The sequence below is a fragment of the Cydia strobilella genome, chromosome 4, assembly GCF_947568885.1.
Source record: "Cydia strobilella chromosome 4, ilCydStro3.1, whole genome shotgun sequence".
Classification (NCBI taxonomy): domain Eukaryota; kingdom Metazoa; phylum Arthropoda; class Insecta; order Lepidoptera; family Tortricidae; genus Cydia; species Cydia strobilella.
In genome coordinates, this window is record NC_086044.1 from 2,361,144 (window position 1) to 2,388,774 (window position 27,631).

A 27,631-nucleotide genomic window follows, 5' to 3' on the forward strand; every position below is an offset into this window, starting at 1 on the left:
ATTGACAGAACGCGTTTACGGGTGTAGCTACACCAGAGAGTAGTATAATATGAATTATCTAGTAAATAATTAATTTTGGTTATTAATATTACTTAAATAATTAGGGAAGAATGCTTGTTGGGCTTATTTGAATTTACACTATGAAACTGAATATATTTTGGTGTTTAAGCTAGCTATTCATTTTTTAATGTTTAAGGTAAGATAGGCCACGTCATGTTTGACGTACACTTTACCGTGATGCAACGAAACGTAGCCGGCCTGATTACGGTGTAGTGCACGTGCATGAAAGTTTTCCTTCGTATTTTATCGGAAACGTTCGTAATTGTCATGCTACTTCAATCAACCTCAGTACTTTTTGTACCGAGACTGACTGAAATAGCAAGACACGTTCGTAGGTGAAAATACGAAGGAAAATTACCTATGCACTACATCGTACCCACTTTCGCAATGAGGCCGATTTTAAAAATGTACTTACTTGGCTTATTATAACATAACTTACAATTAGTCATCTGGTTGAGTAACAGGGTTTAAATTTAATATTATTGTATTGTAAATGGAACTTAATTTTAATAGGCTAATTACTTAATTAATTAATGGGCTAATTTAACACACACAATAACTCAAATTTTATATTTTATATTTATATTTATATTTTAGTTCAGTCAATTTCAGCTTTGTGTCGGAGTGTTTAAGGTTTTCAATTTGGGAAAATCTTTTGTTGTACTGTATCTAATATTATATACATATATGATATGAACCAAACCATCTAATCGACTGTACTGCAATAAAAATATTATAGGAACAGTAAACAACATAGGTAACCTGGTGAGGTGCTCAAAAAACCCTCTACGCGCTTAGGTATTTTGGTAAATCTGGTAAATCACAGTAAAACATTACTGCCAAACTCTTCCTTCACAACTCCTTCCAACTTCCTTTCTTACTGCACAACAGTGCCAAATTCTTTTTGAACACCTCTCTTATCTTCTATAGTTGGTCAAACCAAATGAACAAAAAAAACTATACTCATTCTTATCTTTTGGGTGCTAGTACTAGTTTAAAATAAGACAATCCTTTGACAAACTATATACAGTCAGCGACAAAATATTCATGACTTCCTTTCCTGCCGGCAAGTCCGGCAACTATACGTAAAGCCTATATTTATAACGTAGTGGTTATATTCTCCTTGCCTATATTATCAAAATATATTTCAGGTCTTCAGGAAAAAACAAAACGTAAAAGTTGCAAACAATTTTATTTCATACACATTATGGGCCCTCCACACTCATGCGCGAATCACGGCGCGAAGCCGCGAACGCGACCGTGGAGTCTAGTTCGCTAATCAGCGAAATCGACTTCACAGTCCACACTCGCGTTCGCGGCTTCGCGCCGCGTAGTCTGGAGCGTGCTTTACATTTTAATTCATTTCAGTACATAATATATAGTTTGGTGTATTGAAATTGATAATAGGACACATGTAATACACACTGGCTGCTTTCAGGTCTAGTTCTACATCTAATAATTCATATTCGGCCTTTATAAGGCTTACTGAGGTTATAAACATTGTTTTACTTAAATCTACATACAACAATTGCTATTATAGATAACACGAAAACACACCAACCATAATAGACCTTACTGTCATAATATTAAGGTCTACAGTTATGTTAATCTTAACTCACACCAAAGATAGATATAACTGTAATACATGGATACAGTCTAAGGAAAAAACGTGCCTCGAAAATCAAGAAAATTTTATTCTGGATCAGATGGCGCCACCACCTTTAGCCTACTCTCGGATAGATGGCGTTGACAGTTTCGTTCGTTATTTAACAATTTTAACGCATATAAGTTACATACATACATACATACATACATACATACATAAGTGAAAGAACATGGGTCAAAATCATATAAAAAATATTAATGCAAATAAAAAAATCATTTATCCATATATAAATACATTTTATCGTATTTTTATCTTCATTTTTAACTTTAATCGCGTGTCGATAGATGGCAGTGAATTTACTGGGGCTACAAAATTTACTATGACAGTACCGCTCTATCCTATTATATCCTCTTTGCTGGGGTCACCAACCACCGACCATTTTTTTCTTTTTGCTTATTTAATAAACTCAAGGAGAAACGGACCGCGATGGTCATTTTATTTTAAGAACCGGGCCCCTGAAGAAACTAAATGGTGACCCCTGCACTAAAAGGTCTACACTTGGATTACCCGTAGATGTGTGTGTGTGTGTGTGTGTGTGTTATGGCGTAGGTATTTAATATTTTCACTAGGCTTGGGTAATACATGGACTAAAGTCAAAAAGACACGATTCCCCCCACTACACCGAACTACAGTCTGGCAAAAAAGAGTAGAAATTAAAAAGTGGCAACACTGTAGTGTCGTCCCGTTTTTCTTAGATTGATTTTAATTTCTGCTCTTTTTTGCCAGACTGTATTCCCTAATGATTCTGCTCTTAGTACATTTTAGTAGACTACACGCGAAACGGAAAGGGAGCTAGGAGTTACATTGACCGAACTAACGCCGAGCACGTGCAAAGACGACCGAGGGGCTCTAGGCTAATATGAGCGAGAAAGCACATAGCCGTCACTCCGTTACAACTGCGCGGGAGTAAGCGAGATAACAAAATTTGAATGGTACTATTTTACAAAACGTCCGCACAAACCATTCCGTTGCATTATTATGCTGTTTCTCTCGGTGTACTACTGTACTAAATGTTGGTACTTGGTACTAGTACATTTGTGAGATTGTACTACTTCGGAGCGATCTTTTCAGAGAACGAGCACGCACAACTCTAATGGGGTTGGCAACTGTCAAAGGTTTGCAGAGATGGCGCCATCATAGCTTGCCCCTTTTTCTATGAGATTTGGCTTAACCCTTAAATGCATAATGATGTATATATGCATCGTATATTTGATGGTCCGTGGCTCAATATGCAGCTATCCAAAATCACATTTATTACTTTTATACAGCATGACACATCTATTTCAATTTATTAAAAAGTTATACAAAAAATCATGCATTTAAGGGTTAAAGGGCTGGCATCCAGGGCATTAAAAAACTAAAATTTGACAGAATTCTAGGGATTGACAGGGCAAGCTATGCTGGCGCCATCTGCTAATTATTTCGACCGGCCAACCCCATTTCCACCATACGCGCCGTAAGCGGGATATACATTACGAAATTAGTGGCGTGAAATTAATGTCGTGACAGTAGTTTCACCAACAGATTCACGTGCAATTTATAACTTTCGTAACGTTTCGTTGGTAGAACTACTGTCACGACATTAATTTCACGCCACTAATTTCGTAATGTAAATCCCGCTTTAGGGAGCCGCCTAGCGACATCTACCGTAAGAGTATTACACTTCTTAAACTGGCACCGAAGTTCCAAGTCATATTGGATATTTACCAGTAACGATGCGCCACCCCCTACTAAATTATTTTAAGTAAAAACATAGAGTAACTTATACTAGAGCGGTACTGTCATAGTAAATTTTGTAACCCCAGTAAATTCACTGCCATCTGTCGACACACTTTAAAACTAAAAATGAAGATTTATAAAAATACGATAAAACGTATTTAAATATGGATAAATGATTTTTTTTATTTGCATTAATTATTTTTATGATTTTGACCCATGTTCTTTCACTGATATGCGTTAAAATTGTTAAATAACAAACGAAACCGTCAACGCCATCTATACGACAGTAGGCCAAAGCTAGTAGCGCCCTCTGAACGAGAATCAAATTTTCTTGATTTTCGAGGCACGTTTTTCCTTAGACTGTATCCATCTATTATGGAGTTATGTCTATCTTTGGTAAAAACGTCTGCAAACCACCAAAAAGCTTAGAAATTAATAAAGTGGAAAATTCACTGTCCCTGGCGAGACTAGAACTCGTGACTCTGCATCACTACTATCACTAGCCCATAGGCACAGGGCGGACACGCTATACATCAAAAATCACTTGCGTTTCTATGTGCGAACGGCACGTCTGTACACGCGTCATGCGTCATAGTGTGAGTAAGTTGAATACTGAGAGTACGCCAGAAGTCCGCCAGATTTCTGTCGCGGGGCGAGGTAATTCGAGTCGGGGCGGGGCGGTGCGGTGTATGATAATACTATTACTTATTCTGTGCCATAGGTCTGCCAACTGAGCTACCGCGACTTCATTTGATGACAGCGAATATTTCCACCATATCACTCATATTAAATGCGTGAAACAGTGCTTCAAAAAGTAATGCTATATCACATTACTTTTTCGAAAACGTAATATTACTACATCGCCGTAGCGTGAACAGCGCTCGGGCGCGCGCGAAATGGCACCAACTGAGTGCGAGTGGGATAACAAAGTAATGATGGCATGGCGAACAAACATGGCACTATCCGTGGCATTATACATTACGCGCACTGTGTATGTCGAGCACGTTCTTTTATAGTCTTAGGTCCAGTTGCACCAACCACATTTAACAGACCGATTAACGACAAACAATAGTAAAGTATGACATTTCCCATGCAATAAAATTTAGCGAACGCTTTAACGGTGACAGACGGTTTGGTGCAACCGGCCCTTATTCTGCTAAATGTAATTGTGATCTTAATTCTCGTCTATCTAATGTTATTGTGATATTTGTGATTATTCTATTTTACCTAATTGTAAGTAGCTAATTTGGATTATTTATTATTATTATTGATACATTATAATTTTAAAATCGTTGACATTAATCATTGAAATGAAATGAAACGAAATGAAATATTTATTTGCTTAAACATGGTAATTACATACAGATGTTATAAATTAATTGATTTAGTATCACGTTTAGCCAAAAAATGGTATGCAAATTTAAAAGTAAATAAGAATTTTTATTACAATTTCAAAATTAATATTGAAATACTTTATTAAAATGATTAATATAACATGCAAGTCACATTTTTTTTAAATAACAAGTCTCATAAAGTTTAATAGTACATACATTGAAATATATTATTTATAATCCATTAAGTATTATAATTATATCTAGTCTATCATTATGGGAAATGGAATAATTTATTGAAATATGTATTTTAATTTATGATAATTTTGTAATTAATTATTATTATGTAACTTAATGTAACGGACGGTATATGATTAATACCAAATAAAAATCTATTGTGAATCTATAAAATAAGTGTATTGAATCGCTCGGTCGTTCGCGCTCGCGTAATGAGTGATGTTTGAAGTAATGTTTGATTTCTCGGAGTGATACGTAATGCCATATTACGCATTCGAGAGATATCTCATTTGTGATATTACCAGCATTACCTACATATGTTTTTGACGTTTAGCTAATCCTGCACCGACCAAGAACAAAGTGAGGGTGTAACGACATATTTTCATAGAAATTTGGCATTAATGATAAGATTGCCACCCTTTGGCATTGCAAATGCCGTGTCGAGTTAGCTTGGTCCGCTTCTAACCCTAGATGATGTCGACGTATCCACCCTGTGTGTGCTGGTAGGTTAATATGATAAAACGTATGAGCCCATCGAGGACCTAGTCTGGACTGGTATAGATAGAGTGAGACAGACATATTGCGTGCGACTGTTTGTTCCACTTCCAGGTGTCTCCAGAATAGATCTCAGGCCGTGGAGACGCGTTCTTTAAGCTGTGCCGGCTACGCGAACTGTGTCGCGAAGGAAATCGCCACTGCCGCGCGCTCTCTCTCTACTTAATGCGCTCTTGGCGTCAGCACCGGAATGCGATCTGATTGCATGGCGATGGGTGGCTGTGAGAAACGAATGCTTGAGGTTCTGTGAGGTGATGATAGGCCCTCGAGTGTAACGTAATGTTTGTTATCCGTGTGTGAAATGTAATGTTATACTTAGTGTAATGATTCTATGTTGTTGTGTTAGTCTCATTACGTATTGGTTTACTGTAAAGTCGTGTAAACGTATTTATAGATAAATAAATATTCTAGGTGATGTGGACGTATCCACCGTGTGTGTGCTAGTAGGTGAATATGATGGACCGTATGAGTCCGTCGCGGACCGAGTCGCTCGACTGCCCAATCCCAAAGTTGAAGAAGACGGACTCGGCGGCCACCTGCTGGGCGCAGGAGCCCATCGGGTACCAGCCCACTTTGTTGAACACTATGCCCACCTTGTATACCTGGAACATGGATGAAATTACAAGAATTACCAATCGTGTAATCATCTTGGGTCATATAAGTTAAACAATATCAAAAACAACTATATAAAAAAAATAGTTGTGGCGACTGGCAGCTATAATAACAAGTAAGTTTAACATGGTATGGAATTTTTTAAATTTAATTACTGTTTTAACAGTTATTTTACTTTCTACACTTTTGTGTCATTTTTATATTTTATAGGTAATTCTCTGTGTATCACTTTGTTTTATATGGGTGCTTGCCTGAAATAAAATCAATTTAATTATTTATTTTTAAAACATTTTACCTTGTTCCGCTGTATATAGACTGGTCTGTTAAACATGATATCCAGTAGATGTCTGTAAGGCACCCGGTTGGTGTAGTGTGTGTACGTGAGCCGTGCGCCGTCGGCGTCGAGCAGATGCGCGTACAGCAGCTCGGAGTAGCCGGTCCCGCCGAGCGCGGACACGGCGCTCTCCTCGCTTGGCGCTTGCGTTGGAACCTGAAATGTATTAGAAAAAAAAAAACACGGAGAAACAGATAGGTATGTATATAGGAAAGAGTCGCTCGTCAGTGAAGCATAGGCTGAGAGAATCACAATGTCTGTCTCAATGATGTCTTTTTCATATTACAACACCAAAAAGGGCTGAGCTTCGTTTGTCAATGCTGGTGTTAAACAATCATTTTGCTTTTGTCTGTTGTCGTTGGATCTTTTTAAAGACTAGCGCGTCACTAGAGGAATATGTATAAGCAATATTCTCACCTGAACCCCGAGTAGACAGATGTTCTTATCCACCATAAAGGTCACAGAGCAGTCTAGAACGCTGGTGTTCAAACAGTCGGTGTGCTGTATGATGGGCCGCTGACAGTAGATCTTGTTGAAGTCGTTGCTGTGTCGCTCCAGGTGCTCGGGGCCGAGCGCTGAGAGCGTGTGGATGGAAGAGGACATTCGGACACCTGGAACTGATGAAAAAATCGTTTCTTTAGATAGATCTAACATCTTTACATATCACCCTAAAAGTAATCCGTTCTACGTAAATATTTACGCAATTTCTCGCTGTCAAAAGTTGTAATTGGGATTACAACTATGGATGGTATAGAAAGGATTTCAATCTCTTATGGCAGAATTGTTTCAAAAGTGACCAGCTTTCAGCTCGTTCCTAATCTCTCCGGTGGCGCTAGGTAGGCTCTGAGACCAAAGAGTATTGTAATATATAGGAGACTCTATGACATGAACCATAGAGGTATAATAATGTAGAGATGAAATGGGGGAGGGGCAGTAAATAACCCAACCAAATTACGTAGGTTGTTTCTGGTATGTTGTCAGGAATGTTAAAACGTGTTTTTAATTTTGTCGCATTGTGTATGTTCTGTCCCTCACGGTCGCACGGGTGCACATCTATATAAAATACTAGGTGTATGGTTTAGGTAGCTCAGAGTATGGTGGCGCCGCCCATTTACTGTTTTTTGATGGAAACTTTTCATATATAGAGATTGACATCCTTTCAATACCATCCATAATGAGAATATTTGGAGTTGTCAAACCGTGCCTTGTACAACAGTTGATTCGCTCGCGGCACATTACCCGTGGGGCCATTTGAAAGAAAGAAAGAAAGAAAATACATTTATTTGACGCCACAACATAGTACATAAAATAGAAAAGCATGCAGACAAAAAAACATTTGGACGCCAAAACGGATCCCCACTCAGCATAGTGCCGCGGCAAACCGTGGCCTGGCGCTGGTTTTCTGTGGGGACCTAGGTTAATCTAAAAATAATGGCGACACGTACGCCAACGACACACAAATAAATTTACATTGACATAAAAAAATACAAACATCATTAAACAGAAAATTAAGACAAACAAAATATTAATTACCGCCTTTTTTAAATATATTTATAACGAAAAGTTACAGAAAAAACCAACACCAGAACGAAATAAACTTAAGATTTGAGTTTTAGTCAGGCTTCTATATTTATTGTAGTTCGTTTGTAACACTTTGTCATACCGTCGTGCCGAGGCCTTGGATAGGGCAGCGCGGGCAGCGGGCGCTCCGGGTGCTCCACCATCACGGGCGACGGCGTGTCCACCGTGAACGTCGGCATCTGGACATACACAACATATTTTAAGTTTCAGTTAACCTTTTGGACGCGAATGAGCGATATATACGCACCGTAGGTTCAACGCCAAAGACCGATTAATCGGTCATAGACCACAGAGCAACATAGACCTATTTTACGTGCATATGCATAAAGTTTAATTTAAGTTTTGACACTTCGGTGACGTGGCGTCTGTATGACACATAGACATAGTACATACAAGTAGTTATAGACGCGCTACCGAGCGACCGGGGGTAAGAGAAAGAATAATCATATAAAATTTGGGCAGCATAGGATTTTTTCTCTTTCACTTTTATAAATTTCGGTATTTCGCCATCGCCTACGCAACGCAACGCAAGTATTTTTCTAAGCATACAACTTTCAGGGTTCATAATGTATTGTATAGTTAACACACACAACAGCCACGCGCTCAGGCACAAAGGTCACGCGCTCACACAAAAGCAATATTGGCTTTTGTTTAACAGAATGCCATTGTTAGTACAGGTAAGTGAACGAGCTCAGTAGAGATAGCGTTAACTATATATAGGTACGTTGCGTACGTGGGATAAGTGTGTCCCTGCCTTTAAACAAATGCAAACGTATAGGAGCGGCCTTAGTGCACGCAGCTCACATCACTTGTGAGCCCGACGCCACGCTGCACATCCCGCCAATCGCTCCGCTTCGAGCGTCCACTCAGGCCTTACACTTTGCCTTACACTTACAGTAAGCATGACTGTTGGCATGACTGTCAAATAACGTCGTTACGTTAATACCGTTATTAAAACAATCAGATCAAGATGCAATCCTCTTCTTTATCGGTCTACTGTTTGCTTGTAGAGTGAAGACTAGAGCTCAATAGGCTTTACCAAGCTTTACCTACATATCTAATTATCGTTCTGTGAGATCCATATCGTGATATCCATATTCTGCTTCTTTTTTCCAAAAGATAGATAGATAGATAAACTGTTTATTTGTTTGCCACAATACACACAAAATATTCAAATACAGAAATGACATAGGTACACAGAACAATCCAGAAAATAAACAAAAATTACAACAACAAATAAGTCACACCGATTTTTACATAATATGTAGAGAAAAAGGAAAAAAATACATAAAAATACTGTTTTATACAAATAAAAATCCTGTGTGCGTCGCAGCAAAACAAAAAGGTTCTGGCTCAGTATTACGCTTCACCCATTAGGAAAAGCACTGATTTTCTGCCAGGACCTGATCACGTCAACAAAAAACAGTGGAAAATAATGAAATAGTCGAAAGTTAGTACTTACCTAATTAATTATTAATAAATAACTAGTAACACAGTTTAAACTATAGAGACATTTAATGCTTGCACATTTTTTAGGTTAGCATGTATGTACCTAGTCGGCTCATAAGTTCTGTCATATACATAGTATCAAATAAAATCAAAAGTTTAAGTTTATTCCGTATAATTTGTACAGCGTTTGAAAGCTTATAAACTAGAGAATCTTAATGTATAACATTTATTCAAAATGACCGCCATAATTATCTACACAGGCTTGAAGTCTTCGTGGCCAGTCGTCAATGGATTCACGCACCACTTTCATGTCGATATTGGCCACTGCCGTAGCAAGAGATTTTTTCAGCGAGTCTAGATTTGCATGAGGTTTTGAGTACACCTTTTCCTCTAAATACTGCCATATTTTATAGTCTAAAGGATTAAGATCTGGGTTAGAGGAGGGCCAATCTTCATGCCGTATAAAGTCGATTTTATTGGAGGCGAGCCAGGCTTGTGTAGACTTTGCCTTATGGGCTGGAGCAGAGTCCTGCTGGAAAACCCAATGCTGGTTTAGAAACATCGTATGGGATAGTGGTTTCACAATATTAGTCAACACCGTGTCTTGGTACACTTTGGCACTAGTTTTTACTCTTTTCTCACAAAAATGCATACTAGTGACGCCCGCATAAGAAACTCCCAGCCAAACCATCACAGATGAAGGGTGATGACCTCTTTGAATACGGGGAATGCTATTAGACGCTTCTTTACTATTGCGAGCGTACACTCTATCGTTTTGTTTATTACAGTTTTCTTCTATGTCAAAAATTTTCTCGTCCGAAAACAGTATACAACGGTGCTTATTTTTAGCGTACTTCTTCAATAAAGCTTTAGATCTTTTAAGCCTTAAAGCTTTAAGCCGACCATTGAGAAGATGGCCAGTTTTTCGTTTATAAGCACGAAGTCTCAGGTCTTGATTAAGCACTCTTTTCACCGTGTTTTTGCTCAAACCCATCTGGAGGGCCATAACTTTTTGTTTCCTAGCGGGATTTCTGGCAATGCGTGCCCTAATTGCTTGTACAACCGCTGGAGTCCTAGCTGTACGCGGACGACCGCTTCTTTTCTTGTCATTTAAACTAGAGACCTCACTGTATCTTTCTATGGTACGATACACAAATCTTAGAGAGAATTTTAAATTTTCAAGTAGCTTAAAAATTTTAGTCGGCGAGTGACCACAACGATATAGTGCAATTATTGCGGTACGGCTATCTTTAAGCGTCCACTCCATGTTGAAGAAAACAGAAAATTGCAAAATTATACTACTGAAATATTTAATAAAGATTCGAAATTCAAATGCAGAACGGTTTTTGTTTTAGGAGTTCCAAATTTAAATTTTAAAGGCCAGTGACAGAACTTATGAGCCGACTAGATAGTGTCAAATGTGATTTAGAGAAAATCTTTATTTTTAAGCAGGATTACTAAGACTAAATTCGGTAATCAGCAACCAGGTAACCGTGAGGAATTCCCAAACTTTGCTTTTCTAAAAGGCATTTTTTGAAATGAAATTTGAAACTACGCTTAGTTTTCATAACACGAATAGGTGGAGGAATATTGTTCCAACACCTGGTTGCGAGATACCGAAAGCAGCCTGTAAAAGCAACGGTTTTGTGAGGATGTGCTTCTAGGAGACATCGTCTGGTGGAACGAGTACCGTGTCGTTTATGGAAAGAGGATATACGAATTTTGGTAAACAGGTATTCGGGCTTTTTGTCATTCAAAACGCCAAATAACAGACTCGCAAGATGTAGGTGTCTACGAGAGGACATGTTTAATATGGACGCTTTGTTTAAGTAAGGTGTGATATGACTTCTCGGCGAGATTGAACAACAAAAACGGAAACAAGCATTTTGGACTCTTTGGATAAGACGGTGAGTTTTTTCCAGCAGTCGTGGCCCATACACAATATCTGCGTAGTTTAACTTGGAGAGAACCAGCGATTCGCACAGCAACTTACGTATTTCCTCGCTTAGAAGGTTTCGAATTTGGTACAAAACCTTCAAGCGATAAAAACACGACTTCACCAATTCTCCTATATGCTTCTCAAACCTTAGCTGGCTGTCCATCACTAACCCCAGGTTTCTTGCCTCATCTACGCGTTCGATCAGTGATCCGTATGCTGATCCTTGGCTCATTATTTAAAATCCTAGATATGTGCACCTTGGATCCCAATATCATAAACTTTGATTTGAGTGGATTCAATAGTAGCCCGTTATTATCTGCCCAAGTGGAGATATTTTCCAGATCTTCACTTATTTTAACTAGTGCTTCGTCAAACTCACTTGGTCGGGCTGAGCAGTAAAGTTGGACGTCATCTGCGTATAGGTGGTAATTGCAGTGCTTGATAATTTGTGTAATGTCTGCAGCATATATAATAAACAATAAAGGGCCAAGTATAGAGCCTTGAGGCACTCCTCGAGTTATTAGTCTAGAGTCGGATACCATTACAGTACCATCGTCTTTCGCTATTTTAACAGATTGCTTGCGTCCATCTAGATAGTTGCTAAACCAGGCCAGTGAATTTGAGTCTATTCCGTAGAAACGCAATTTAGAAAGAAGCAATGCAGTATTTATGCAGTCAAATGCGCGGGAAAAGTCCAATAGCACTAAGCAGGTGCCAGTGTCTTGTTCGGAAAGAATATTATCTACTACATCCATTAATGCGGTTACCGTCCCCATTCCTTTGCGGAATCCTGACTGCACCCTAGGTAAGATATTGTTCTCCTCTACATATTTATAAAGCTGCTCATAAACCGCCCTTTCCAAGATTTTAGACAAAAAAGGAAGTATACTTATTGGTCTGAGGTCTTTGAGATCATATGGATTTTCCACCTTAGGCAGAGGAGTAACCAAAGCAGACTTCCATATAGCTGGCACCTTGCCAGACAATATTGACTTATTAATGATAGCCGTAATCACAGAAAGTGTGCACGGAAGTGTAAGTAAAACCATATCTCTATTAATGGAGTCTACACCGATTGCATTAGTAGTTATAGTCAAAATAAATTTACCTTCCTGATGTTCGTCGACCGGCTTAAGCTTAAACAGGGAATTTTCAAATTGATTACTTTCTAAGTCCAGAATCGTGGACAGCGGCACCCTATCACATCCAGGAACATTCAAAAAATTGTCGTTGATCAGGTTTGGATCATTAAAACGATCTGGAAGACGTTCTCGGCTGTTCGTGTCGGATAAAACAGTTTGTTTAAGGTTCCTCCATAGTGACTTTGAGTCTTTGTATTGTGAATTTATGTGGTTATTATAATAGACTCGCTTTTCATTATAAATGCTTTGTACTACAAGTTTTTTTAGGTCATTATAGTATTGTTTGCTATTCTCTGACTTGGACTTCCTATACTTTAAATGAGCCTCATTGCGTTTTTCAATCATGAGCTTAATAGTGCTAGTAATCCAGGGTAAGCTATGTTTGTCTTTAATTTTTACGGATTTTAATGGTGCATGCCTATCAAACAGAGATAGCAATAGTTGGTTGAAAATATCCACCATGCCCTCGACCGAATCGACATTTAATATCGATTCCCAATTTATAGACTGGAGATCCTTATCAAATGCAGCAATATCCATATCTTTAATTGGCCTGTACGTAATAGTTTTCGACACTGTTTTGGGTCGTTTAATTGGAAAGGTCACTGTTAGCATACAGTGCCCGAGTGAACCTGTTATATTTGTAACGCACACTTCGCTGACAGGAGCGCTGGTACATAATAATAAATAATAATAAATAAAAAAGCCTTTTATTTCTCGCAGATATAAGAAAAAGTACACTCATAGAATTAAATTTATAGTCAAAGGTGCTTCGTAAAAAGTTACAGTACATTTCTATATCTCCCTATTCTGTCATGCAAATTTTTGATAAATTCCTTAGTAGGCATTAATTAAATTTGAAAATTGGGGTAAAATACAATACAAAAGGTATTAATAATAAATAACAATAATTAAAACTAATAATAAACTAAAATAACAATAATTAAAACTAATAATAAACTAAACTAATATGCGCCTCCACCCTGCATCGTACCCGGCTCAAAAGTTCCCATGATGCCTGCAGCATTGCCTCGCTGCACTGCAATTGAGATCTGTTGAACCAGGTACGATCCAGAGCGGGGGTCGCAGCCCCTCTCCCGTAGACGCCTCCCCAGTTCACCAATCAGACGCCGAGCCTCAGAGCCCCAGGGCCCCGCGGTTTCTATTGCCACCGGCACGAAGTCATAGCTTGATTCCAGGGCGGAGTATTTGGTGTGGTGCGGATTCCGCCGCCGAGCCAGCACACCGTGAGGTTTGCCTCAGGTGGGACGCGGCAAAGGTGCTTACACAAGTCGCGTCCCACAAGAGACAACGCCCCCTCCGCCATGGAATCAAGGTCAGTCCGTCCGGCCTTTTCCCGTCCGTACGGCTCAAATTAATTAATTTTAATTAAATTGAATATTTTCATGCCTTATAATTAATAGAATAATAGAGTCAACAAAATGCAGCTTGATAGTTTAAATGTCAATAGTCAATAGTAATATAATATTAAAGTATAAATAGCAATGTCAAGCTAGAACCCCTCTCAGCTGAGGGTAAAGGCCTCCTCCAGAGATGACCAGCGGTCTCTATCTTTGGCTTGTGTCATCCATTGTTTGCCAGCCGTATGTGTGATGTCGTCTTCCCATCTGGCTCTTGGTTTTCCTCGTTTTCGCGCTGGTACATACAAGATCGATAAGCGTTTCGTTGTCGACAGAATAATGAGTAGGTAGTGTTACCACCTGCTCCATACCTAGATGATATAGAAAGCTATTAATCTTTCTGACATTACAATTAGCGGTATCAAGCATATTGATATTGAAATCTCCCAATAAGACTACATAATCATGTTTGGAGAAGTGTGATATAGATTCAGTTAGTGCATCAAAAAACAAGTCCACATTAATCCAACTTGGTCGGTACGCTGTACCTATAATAAAACTACGGTGATTAAGGGATAAAGATATCCAGAGTTGTTCAATATTAGCAGCGGGGTGGGTAGATCGGCGCGCGCACCGTGGATTTAATGTAAAACGCGACCCCACCGCCACGGCCGCCGCCGCCGCGCATCGTAGTGGGGCGTGGAATATTTATTAATTTATGTTTAGCAATTTTCCTAGAAATTAATATAATTAAAATTTAATACATAACAAATAGTTTAACTGCTTCATGTATGTGTATTAACGAAGAACTAACTAGACTAATATTTGTAACACAACTAATCAATAACATTGACCATTGTCCTTTCAGCCCAGATCTGAGTTATAATCGTTGCACATTTTTTTTTTTTTGTTGATATTGACGTGAAGCTGGCAGGAATGTCTAAAGACGATTGCCATAATAAAAAATAAAATAAAAAAATATCCAGGGACGCGCGGTGCGAGTCGTTCTTGGCCCTGCCTAATCCACGTTTCGTTAATAGCGACTATATCGGCATCAAATTTGTTCATTGCGATTAAAAAGTCATTATGTCCTGTTGCCAATGAACCCGCGTTATAAAAACCTAACTAAGTATTTAGTTTTCGTGAAAATTAAAATATGTTAAAAGTTTGTTATTAAAGAGACTCAGGAAAAGACAACGCGATGGTGTAACCTCAAAACCTGTTTCAATTCTCTCCGATTTATAAGTGTATATTAATGTTAAATTGTTTAAATGCGTTTTTGTGAGGTTATTTGTGTATTCTGTGGAGTGCATAGTAAGTGCAAAATATTATTAATTTCCAATAAATGGCTAATCTGCGTTGTTAAAAATTTTATTGTTAAATATTCGGGAAGATATACGTAACCTAGCTAACTCTGCATCATGCCCTTGTCCCGTTCACTTGGGGTCGGCGCAGCATGCCTTTTTTATCCATACCTCTGTCTGCTTTCATATTGGTAGTGCCATTATGAACATCAAATTCGTTAAGTTACACCAATAAAAAGTCCGTTTTCGTGTCATTTTGTATGCGTAAAAATTATAATAGGAGCAGATTAAAAGCTAACTGAAAATAGTAGGTACATTACGATACGAGTGCGAAAAGTAGAAAGTTCGCAACGAGTCGCGATAGATTAATACACGACCGAAGGGAGTGTTTTAAATCGACACAAGTTGCGAATTACCTATTCGCAAGTATTTAGTACAACATTTTACAGTAAACATGGCCCTTTAAATTATCGGCATAGGCCCGTAAAGTGCTAATTACAGTAATTACCGCATTAGTAGTTACGGTAATTACTGTAATTTACACTTACGTGACTATGCCGAGAATTTAAAGGGCCAAGAACTGTAAAATAACCTTCTTCACTCTTTAATTAATTATTACAACAAAAGATATGAAGCAATACACCATTGGGTGTGTAAGATTAAACCCACAGAAATAAATATACCATAGAATAAATATGCCTCGCTTACTGTGAGAATATGAACGAGTGAATGATGAATAATTTCTGCACTGTTACTTTTGTATAAGTGTGTTAATATTACGTAAATTGCAAGTGTAATTGGTGTAAACCGTTCTTGTAAATAAATAAAATAATAATAAATAAAATAGAACCATCCACTACAACAGGCCTGATATTACCCTCCATGACAAAACCGCAAAAAATGTATATCTGATCGACGTTCCTATTCCTAACACCTACAACCTTACCTCTACACACACCGAAAAGATAAGTAAATATACAGACCTGTCTATAGAGATTAAAACCCAATGGCGAGTGAACACAGTTAAAACCATTCCGATTATCATTTCATCCACAGGTGTTATCCCCCGTACTCTGCATTTCAGCCTCAAGACTTTGGACATTCACCCACTCACGTACATAATCCTACAAAAAGCTGCCGTTATGAACACATGTAGAATAGTTCGGAAATTTCTAGCCCTAGAACAATAGTCTAAAATATATTTCTATATTCGTTTGGCCAAAAGCCCGCGAATATGGAAACAAAACTTCCTCCAATTGGAGAGAAAAATAAAGAAATACCAATAATAATAATAATAGAAGACGCAAATACATCTACTTCGCGTGTCCGAACCCCGACCAAGCGTCGAGGTTGACCGTCGCTCTTTACAGTCCACGGGCGTCAGTTGTTGCAGCCGGACGACCGTGAAAACTTAAAAAATGCTTCGTTGCATGATAAATGATAATCAACTGCAACAGCCCAAAAATTGCGAGCACTCAAAGGCAAGAACATATTTCCTATCACAGATAAGTAATTTTAAAATTATATTATGCGTAAATTTTGTATGAAAAAGTCGGCACGCTTGGTTTCAATACAAATCGTGGTATTACATATGGTATATTAAAACTGTAAACTGTTACTCCTTGTTAAGCCAGCAACAACACATAAATATAAAAGCAAATCAGAAACTATGTATAAAACAATCGTATATTTTCCTTAAAAAATAATAAAAAAACAAAGTAAAGCAATAAAAAACAACAATAAAAAAAATACAAAAATATCATTCTTCAGATTTGTGATAAATATACAGTTGTGAAAATTATAAAGCGGACGAGTGGTTGTAAAATATATTTTGTAAGAGACATCTCACATCATGCATGAAGAACTAGCACTTGTGATTGAAAAACAAAACAACAAAACATTTGTAAATGTATTGTTTAAAATATATGAAAATGTTGTGTGGTGTAAAATTAAATGTCTGAAATATCAGTCTTTGCTAAACGGCTTTGATGAATGATAAATTTTATGAAGGTAGGACTCCGAAAAAGAGGCTTTTCATAAAATGCACATAACATGTATTTTACTTTCCTCGTATTCGAAATGAAAAGTAGAGTGCCCAACTCGGGTGAAAGGCACCATTTCAGTCTGGGACTGAAACAAACTACCTCGACAGAAATGGGTGCCTTTCATGCCTTGGTTAAATCTACTATTATATTGTCTTCGGTTACCGCGATAGTTACTCATGAAATAAAACTATGAAAACGGATTATATCGCGTATATTGAATTTATAATACATCCCGACGTTTCGAACTCTTTACAGCGTTCGCGATATAATCCGTTTTCATAGTTTTATTTCATAAATCTACTATTGTTAACGATTTTTTTTTGTCAGGTTTTGATAAAATTTAGTACATACCTATAAGATAAAAGAGCTTCATCCTGGGCGGAATAAACACGAAGTCCCAATTTGGATGGATGTAAATATTAAATTTTTTTTTTTTTTTTTTTTTTTTTTTTTAAATATTAAATAATCCGTTGAGTTACCAAAATCCCATACGTTTTCGTAACTCAGAGGAAGATTTTTTTAGGACATGCGGTGAAATTGCGCTTTTATTGTACAGAATAGGGAACTCTATCCATTCACCAAACTTTATCGAAATCTGACGAAAAACTAACAACAATACAAAAATAGGCCCAGTCAACTCTGCATATCGTTTTAAAATTAGAGTCACTCCGATTGAATGGCGGTCGCTAGTTCCTGTGACTCTTAAGAGGCCGGTAACGATTTAAAAACGCGCGAAGGAACGACTTTTACACAGTAACCGAACGCCGGCCCCTGCATGAAACGTGACCGCCATAATCCATAATATACATGCGTATTATGGAGCGCTATCTACAAGCGCTCCTGCGCTACTGAGGTCGCCGGTGGCGGTAATATGTGACGAAAAAGGCAGTTTTTAAAAATTCATCAAAAAATTATAGTGGTAAATTATACAAAATTATGTATAAAAACGGTTTCAGCAAATGTTGTAGGTTGTTTAAGTATAAAATTACGTTTAAAATTAAGTCGTTTTCAGAGAAATTGTCACTTGTTTTGAAGTAATTTCTGGAGAAAAATGATTTCGTCTAACTTTCATTTACACAAGGTACTTCAAAGTCATAATAACAAAAATGTAGTCTATTAAAGGTGGACTACAGGATATGTGTAATACAAACTTACCATTTTTAGCAGTCAAAACTTTACGAAATTTACGAATAAGAGCGACAAAATCAGTGCGCGCGTTTAGCTAAACGTCCATCAGAAAAAAAAACATCACTAATTTAGCGAGTCTGTTTTCAAAAAATGTATCTATTAAAAGGTAAGATAAAAAGACATGCTAATAGAAACCAGTATTTGTAATTTCTATTAGGTAACGAAATGTGTGAAATTCCAACGACTAAATTTATCAATTTTACATTTTTGCGACTAAAATCGTTACCGGCCTCTTAATATAATAAACAATAAACTATAGATAAGGTTAATGGTGTAGAGATTCTGATATGTTTTTTTTTGGGAGATCTAAGCAGAAATTGGTAAACAGTTAAGTGTATGAAATATTTTGATATTCATGTAAGGTTAGTAACTTCTCGGAGGCTTCCAACCATGGGGATTCATGACCATGGCCATCAGTATATTGTTCGAAGCTGCTGTGTCCATAAGCTTGCTTGTCATACGGCAGAAGCGTAACACAGCTGGTAGACATGGTCGTGGAACTCCTGACCTGCTGAATAGGATGTCCATGAGGACTGCGAAGGCCTCTGATTTGGAGAGAGGTAACAAGCGAGGGAGTTTGTATAAGAGAAATACAAATCTTAATAAAGGTAGCCGGTTTCTGAGATATGATCATTTTGTGAAAAACCAGAGCTCTTATAAAGGCAATTTTTTTTCAACCATTAATTACGTCACACAAATTTCTAGGTTCTTTTTGACCCCTCCCCCCTCCTTGTCACACTTGGTCACCATTTGGCAAACCCAAATCACACCACATTTTTCAACGAAATTGGCAAATCGAATTAAGTATTATTAATATTTTATCAAAATATTTTTGACAAAAGAATTATTAGTCATTTTATAAACCAAAACTGATTAGGAAAGAAAATTAAACGAACAAAAACGATTATCGTTCCAAAAACTGTACACTGTACACCGAATACAATAATTAAAATAAGTTAATGTGACGTCTGAAAGTTTTTGACTCCCCCCCTCCCCCTTGTCACAACATGTCACATTTTTTTGATGATGTAATAAAATGGATCAGATCAATCGATCAGACGATTCACCTGACCTGACGCTCATGGTACCGCGCTCTTTTCTTGAAGGTTCAAAGGTATAGGTACGGTGAGAAATTGGATAATTTGTTAAGAGTTTTGTTAACGGGAAAATGTTATGATATTAAATACTGTGTAGTGTAAAATGGTGGGTGAAATACCAGAGCCTTTGTTAAATTATAAAATGAAAAGCTCATAACAACAGCAATAGTTAGTACATGCAGTTAGTAAGTTAAAGTTTCAATAGCATCTCGGAGGCCGTTTGACCCCGTGCGGGTGTACGACAAGGCGAGGTCTCCTTACATTGTTGGAGGGTCCGCTGCCGATGAGCTGCTTCCTCGGCACCCGGCAGGAGCTGAAGCCAGCTGGGAGTGGAACATCAGAGCTGCTGGAGAGGATGTTCATGAGGACCGCGAAGGCCTCCGATTCTGTGAGGAGCGAGGAACGCGCGGGGCCCTCGGCGAACTGTTGGGGCGTGAGCGTGAGGAAGCGGATCTTATCGACGGCGCGACGGATGCTCAGCTTGTCTGGGGGACAAACGAAGACCTATATACCTAGGTACAGGAAAACTCATCCTTCTATTTCGCTCAATCCAACACACACAAACACCATAGACACAACACACACACACACACCTGCTGTTTACAATTAAATAGTAATAATGTGCCTTGATGTAATTTCTTTAATAAACCTAAATTGTGATTTATCTTGTATAGATTAAGCTTTTATTTTTTAACCGACTTCAAGATTTCAAAGGAGGAGGTTCTTAATTCGGTTTTTTTTTTTTTTTTAACCGACTTCAAGATTTCAAAGGAGGAGGTTCTCAATTCGGTTGTGTTTTTTTTTTTTTAATGTTTGTTACTCCATAACTCCGTCATTTCTGGACCGATTTTGAAAATTCTTTTTTTGATTGTAAGTATATACATACAGATTGGTCCCGTTTTTGTCAAAAAGCAGTTCTGATGATGGGATCCATGAGGAATCGAGGGTACTCCTCAAATGTTAAAGGCATACATATAGTGATTTTAGTATTTTCATCAACAAATCAAGCACTTACATTTAAAAAAGTGACATTCGATGAAGTGGAACTGCTGATGATGATCAGAACGGAACTCTTCAATGACGCATAGTTCACGTTTGGCGATTTGTCCTCTTCGTTATGTTTGTTAAGCAAGTTAGGTTTTCAAGAAACATTTTTGTCAAGCTCGAGTTCTGATGATGGGATCCATGAGGAATCGAGGGAACTCCTCAAATATGAAAGGCATACATATAGTGATTTTTGTATTTTTATAAACAAATCCAGCACTTCCATTTTAAAAAGTGACATTTGATGAAGTGGAACTGCTGATGATGATCAGAACGGAACTCTTCAATGACGCATAGTTCACGTTTGGCGATTTGTCCTCTTCGTTATGTTTGTTAAGCAAGTTAGGTTTTCAAGAAACATTTTTGTCAAGCTCGAGTTCTGATGATGGGATCCATGAGGAATCGAGGGAACTCCTCAAATGTGAAAGGCATACATATAGCGATTTTTGTATTTTTATCAACAAATCCAGCATTTCCATTTTAAAAAGTGACATTTGATGAAGTGGAACTGCTGATGATGATCAGAATGGAACTCTTTAATGACGCATAGTTTACGTTTGGCGATTTGTCCACTTCTTTATGTTTGTTAAGCAACTTAAGTTTTGACATTGACATAAGTGACATTTGATGAAGTGGAACTGCTGATGATGATCAGAATGGAACTATTCAATGACACATAGTTCACGTTTGGCGATTTGTTCTCTTCCTTATGGACCCAAACCCAAACTTGGACCCGGACTCGGACCCGGACCCGGGTCTGAACATGGACCCCAATTTGGACCCGGACAGCCGGACACGGACCCGGACTCGGATCCGGACCCAGACCCGGACCCGGAAATGCTACTAGAAAAGTGGGTTAGGTGGGTGGGTGGCTTTTGAACTGCGATTCTCACAGAACAGAACTGCTATCAGAAAAGTAGGTTAGGTTAGGTTAGAACTGCGACCCTTACAAAAACGAAATGCTACTAGAAAAGTGGGTCGGTTTACCTCCTTTTCTACATAATTAGGCAAAAGATGCTGTCTTTTTCATTTCATTGTCTGGAATCTAAGAATGCTTTCAGCGGCATCCCCCATTGAAGTCGGTTTTTTTTTTCTTAAAAATTATATTTAATACTGTAAGCTATATGTATTTGCAACTTCAGCGTAGGAAGATGTAACTCCACAAGACAGGCCTAGCCTAGTGTGGAGATCATAGGTTAATAAAACAATATATAATATTTTTAACCAACTTCAAGATTTCAAAAGGAGGAGGTTATCAATTCGGTTGTATGTTTTTTTTTATTTTTTTTTTATTTTTTTTTTTAATGTTTGTTACTCCATAACTCCGTCATTTCTGGACCGATTTTGAAAATTCTTTTTTTGATTGTAAGTATATACATACAGATTGGTCCCGTTTTTGTCAAAACGCAGTTCTGATGATGGGATCCATGAGGAATCGAGGGAACTCCTCAAATGTTAAAGGCTTACATATAGTGATTTTAGTATTTTCATCAACAAATCAAGCACTTACATTTAAAAAAGTGACATTTGATGAAGTGGAACTGCTGATGATGATCAGAACGGAACTCTTCAATGACGCATAGTTCACGTTTGGCGATTTGTCCTCTTCGTTATGTTTGTTAAGCAAGTTAGGTTTTCAAGAAACATTTTTGTCAAGCTCGAGTTCTGATGATGGGATCCATGAGGAACCGAGGGAACTCCTCAAATGTGAAAGGCATACATATAGTGATTTTTGTATTTTTATAAACAAATCCAGCACTTCCATTTTAAAAAGTGACATTTGATGAAGTGGAACTGCTGATGATGATCAGAACGGAACTCTTCAATGACGCATAGTTCACGTTTGGCGATTTGTCCTCTTCGTTATGTTTGTTAAGCAAGTTAGGTTTTCAAGAAACATTTTTGTCAAGCTCGAGTTCTGATGATGGGATCCATGAGGAACCGAGGGAACTCCTCAAATGTGAAAGGCATACATATAGTGATTTTTGTATTTTTATCAACAAATCCAGCATTTCCATTTTAAAAAGTGACATTTGATGAAGTGGAACTGCTGATGATGATCAGAATGGAACTCTTTAATGACGCATAGTTTACGTTTGGCGGTTTGTCCTCTTCTTTATGTTTGTTAAGCAACTTAAGTTTTTAAGGCATATTTTTGTCAAGCTCGAGTTCTGATGATGAGACCCATGAGGAACCGAGGGAACTCCTCAAATGTGAAATGCATACATATTTTGATTTTTGTATTTTCATCAACAAATCCAGCATTTACATTTAAAAAAGTGACATTTGATTAAGTGGAACTGCTGATGATGATCAGAATGGAACTCTTCAATGAAACATAGTTCACGTTTGGCGATTTGTTCTCTTCCTTATGGACCCAGACCCAAACTTGGACCCGGACTCGGACCCGGATCCGGGTCTGGACAACATGGACCCCAACTCGGATCCGGACCCGGACCGAACTATGACCCAAACTTGGACCCGGACAGCCGGACACGGACCTGGACTCGGATCCGGACCCAGACCCGGACCCGGAAATGCTACTAGAAAAGTGGGTTAGGTTAGGTTAGAACTGTGACCCTTACAGAAACGAAATGCTATCAGAAAAGTAGGTTAGGTTAGGTTAGGTTAGAACTGCGACCCCCCGCGGGTTGCTCACCTTGTCGTGGTGGAGGGGCTTAGTAACCGTGGCTTGGTCACCCACGGTGAAGCGAAGAGGCAACCAGGGCCGGCCTGTTTGGGTCGCGGGCTGGCCCGAGGAGGACGCTCCAAGTGGGCTGGTTAAGCCCGCTTGTGATGCGCCGAAGGTGGACCGTCGAGGAAGAGGAGTGTCGGTATTGCGGTAAGCCGTTCTCCCTATCCTCGGCGGCCGAGGTGGGATCGCAGGGGAAGAGGAGTGATGGTATTTCGATGCGCCACTCTCCCTATCCCCTGCGAACTTGGCGGGGCCGTTCCGCTGTAGCGGCGTTGGTGGGGCTGCAGAGGAAGAGGAGTGTCGGTGTTACGTTGTGCCGTTCTCCCTGTCCTCTGCAGCCGAGTTGTGGTTTTGCGGCAGAACCATAGACCTGATCTGTCGCCGGGCGCCAGGGAAATTCCTGGCGCCCGTGGCTTCCTTGTGGCGGGCTCGGGGGGGTCCGCTACAATACAGAATTGAAGCCGAGGAGGAAGGCGCGTCTTACCATTTGGCGCGCCTAGCGTGAAGGGCCTTCGGGCATCCGCGAAGGAGCCGCGCTCGTGGGCGGCTACCCCCATTGAAGTCGGTTTTTTTTTCTTAAAAATTATTATATGGTTGGTTTGCGGGTGCCAGACTTTGACCATCATTTGTGACTTTTGTATTGCTTTAAGACAATGGGTCCCGTACAGACATTTGATCCTCAAAACAAACCTGATCGACTGATACCATAAAAAGAATTGTCAACTACCCAATTTTTCCAAGTATATGCAATTTTTATTGAGGACTCGGGGCGCGCCCTGGCCATCCCTAACGTAGAACAGTATGGTACGCCCTCCTAACCAAATATAATCTTAATTTTTTTTTATTGACTTCATTATACAGTTTAAAATCCTACATTTTATGTCTCGATCAGCAGGTCTACTTGCCGAAATCGCACTTTTTAACGCTGAATTGAGTAAGGTGAGTGAAGCGCTGGGAGTTTCAGTGGGTAAACTGACCTTGGCACACCAACACCGAAATTGACAAATTCACCCTGTGCAAAATTGCAGGGAGTAAAGCCAGATTATGAAAAAGAAGCTGACCTGTCCTAATGTGCGCGTCGCTCTCACCGGGCTCGGACTCAGTGTTGGCGCCCGGCGCGTCGGGCTCGGGGCCGGGCGGGGGCGGGGGGCGCCGCGGCCGCGCCGAGCCCGAGCCCGAGCAGCCCGAGACGGAGGCGCAACCCTCGCCGGACCCCGAGAGCGGGCTGCTTTCCGCACTGCTTTCCACTACTACCACCTACGAAAATGTATCAGGATATAAAAAGTAATACATCCATTAGATAGGTCCAGTTTGACTTATAAGCTGAGTGAGAAATATATAAATAATGTTTGTTTCGTAAAAATCGCTATAACAATCGATTTCAAATTTCAAGGTTTTCAGGGATGTGGATATTTAAGTATTACTATGTCTAGAAATATATCTAGGTAGTCGATTTCAGGGTTTTCAGGGGTGCAGATATTTACGTTTTCTCTTGTCAAGATAAGACTTGCGAATACCGGATTTCGAAACAATAGCGATTCAATCAGAATAAACGTTAAGAAGCGAGAGAGATAGCAAGTTATGGCTGACCTTCTCCTCGCTAGTGGCGGGTTTTGGGCTCGCAGGCTCTGGGAAGGGGAGAACCTACATATTCTGGGCTTCGAAGTAACCGCGAGAAATGCTAATCCGTGAGAGCGAGATTGCCATCTACTGACCTTCTCCTCGCTGGTGGCGGGTTTGGGGCTCGCAGGCCCCAGGGAGGGCTGGCGGCGCGCCTGCGCACGCGCGTAACGCGCCGCCGCCTCGAAAAGGTCCAGCTCGCTGTCCACGTTTAGGTGCTCCAGCGAGAACACAGTTATCACTGTACTCAGCTCCACCTCTTCAAAACTGCTGTCTGTGAGCACTTCTTTTGTGTTGGTGCTTATTATCTAAAAATAATGTTAAATACATATTTAGGTTTCACTGTTCTTACTCATTATTAGCTGTAAGAGGACTCAATATGATTGCTGATTACAAGTAAGTATATAAAACATTAAATAAAAAAAAGGCTGCAAAAGGATGTAACATCAAAAGACCATAGTATATGGAACTGTGCGAGTTGGAGTTACTTTGTTGATGGGAAGCTTAATTAATAACATACTAATAAAATGCATTTCAAACAGTTCAATATTAAAGGCTGTACTATTATTTATACTGAACCACAGACCACGTATTCTAAAGACAGTCCCGCTACCCCCTCTGCCACGCATACGGTAGCTTTACTCGATAAATTTTCGAATTTCGAATCACGCCACCAATCGTACTTCAGTCTTTGAACGGACCAATCACAGCACGGGACTCGCTCACCTCGTCCCTCGTGTATTTTTGTCAGCATCCATGAAATAATTGCTCTATACGATTTCTTTAGAAACAGGTGTTCTGTGTACTGAGCACAATAAAATAACAACATAATAATAACAAACCTGTATACATTTGTCCATAAGCATACTCTCCTCAAACAATCTGGCGAACTCGTAAGCGCGGCAAGCATTCTTGGGATACAGGTCGGACCAGAGATACTGCGTGCATTCCTTCACCAGGTGCGGCAGCATGTACTTCTTGGCTCCATAGCACAGTTCGCAGGCTTTGTCGAAAGAGCTTATATTTATGTTGTCTGTGTAGATATATCTGCAAGTTAAATGGAAACAATTTGTGAATTATAGAGATTAAGTACCATAACTATACTAGTCATACCAAAACAAGACCTTATGTCTAAATGACCACAGAAAATTGTTTCACAAAAAGAAATTGTAGTTCTAGCAGGGGTGCGTAAGTCCTAGCTCGGGTAAAGTTGGCTCCGTTCGGCTCAGCATTGTTCCAAGGAATTATTAGGGATTGCACATCTTGACATATTCCCTTTGCGTGCACAACCACAGATAAGATAATGACTTGAATTTTGACAACCCTAAATAGCCGAAAGGGATAGTGCCATATATTAGAAAGGAACATCATGATTCGACCCTGAACCGCTGTCAAACATCGGTTTTGTAGGAAGTTTCCTTTCTGTATGGTAGTACTATAATTTATTCTGTGGTTCTAGTCATCATCTAGTCATCAAAACAGCAAGGAGACTGCGCTGGACCGTGCACAATGGAAATCCCTGACCTATGTCCCTGATGAGGGATAACAGGATACCATCATCATCATCTTCGTTAACTTTTTAGATGGCATACTTGGAAAAATGTTGCTAATATATAGCTTCTCATTAAAATATCAGCAAATACACCAAATCACTTTGTCTATTCATTCATGTATTTGCCTCTCTATAGCTTGAATATCCAAGAGCGATAGTGAGGCAGATAAGAAAATGTATATTTTAAATTTCTAATTTCATAAATAGTCTGATAAAACAAATTAAAAGTGGAAAAATTCACTGTCTTGGATTGCTAGCTCAGTGCTCTGCCATCTGAGCTACCAAGACCTAACCCAATACAGGGAATATTTCCATCATATGAGGCTCTGGGAGGCCCTAGTGACATCTACCATAAGTATTTGTATTATGGGCTAAAAGCCTGAAATAAATGTTTTTTTTTTTTTCTTATATTTGTGTGTTACGCGTGTGTGTTCTTAAAGGGCTACCGGAGTTCCAGAAATTCAGCTTTATAGCAGCGTTCACAGACTTCTGCTTGATACAAAATCAATTTTGTCTGTTGAAAAAGAAAAACGGGTGTTACTGAAGAAGAGGCAGTGTGGCCTATGGTCTTAGCCTGTCTAGAAGGACAAATATAAAAAAAAAGAAAAACGGGTGTCTGCCTGTCTGGTGAATTGATAAAACTTGGGAATGAGTGATACAGCCGAACTGTAATTAGAATTAAAGCTGTACTCACTCTAGCAACGCTTTGAAAGCTTCTGGTTGCACATCCAGAATTGGAATTGGCTCGTTTCTTTCAGCCATTCCTCCGTAGAACATGGCCTCAAACACCGGCGACGCCATGGCCAGAATGAGCTTGTGGCCTGGTACCACGACCTGGTGCGGCTCCGAGCCCACCAGGAACGAGCAATCAGACCACTGGCCGGATTGTAAAAGGTGAGAACCTCGGTGCTTCAGCTCCGTACATCTTAACTGCCAATCACAAGTTTCTGCCATTTTTGGGCATTCACTGCACTGAGGATTTAGCGAAACTTTGAAAGCCCACGTCGGGCCTAAAAAGCAATTATTGTTGTTTTACGTAAACGATTCACGAAACGAAAATAAAAATAGTATTTAGCGTCCAAACGTCAACGTCAAATCTG

At 39.2% G+C, this 27,631-nt stretch overlaps 1 protein-coding gene across 1 annotated transcript; it reads right to left on the bottom strand.

The window, feature by feature from the left end:
• Positions 1 to 4,945: 4,945 nt before the first annotated feature.
• LOC134740449 (uncharacterized) lies at positions 4,946 to 27,631 on the bottom strand. The gene is made up of 9 exons (XM_063672889.1): positions 27,226 to 27,631; positions 25,822 to 26,026; positions 25,075 to 25,287; positions 24,421 to 24,616; positions 19,882 to 20,105; positions 8,178 to 8,274; positions 6,932 to 7,131; positions 6,476 to 6,670; positions 4,946 to 6,170 (listed from the first exon to the last, which is right to left on the bottom strand). Exons 1-9 carry the CDS (start codon positions 27,483 to 27,485, stop codon positions 6,009 to 6,011), a joined length of 1,752 nt encoding a protein of 583 aa, XP_063528959.1. The 5' UTR covers positions 27,486 to 27,631; the 3' UTR covers positions 4,946 to 6,008.

Excerpts from the sequence above, each read along its gene's own strand:
- LOC134740449 (XM_063672889.1), bottom strand. The coding sequence starts at position 27,485 with ATGGCAGAAACTTGTGATTGGCAGTTAAGATGTACGGAGCTGAAGCAC. Across the intron at positions 26,027-27,225 it reads GCTTTCAAAGCGTTGCTAGA|ATATATCTACACAGACAACA; the intron begins GTGAGTACAGCT and ends TTTAACTTGCAG. Across the intron at positions 6,671-6,931 it reads TCTGTCTACTCGGGGTTCAG|GTTCCAACGCAAGCGCCAAG; the intron begins GTGAGAATATTG and ends AATACATTTCAG.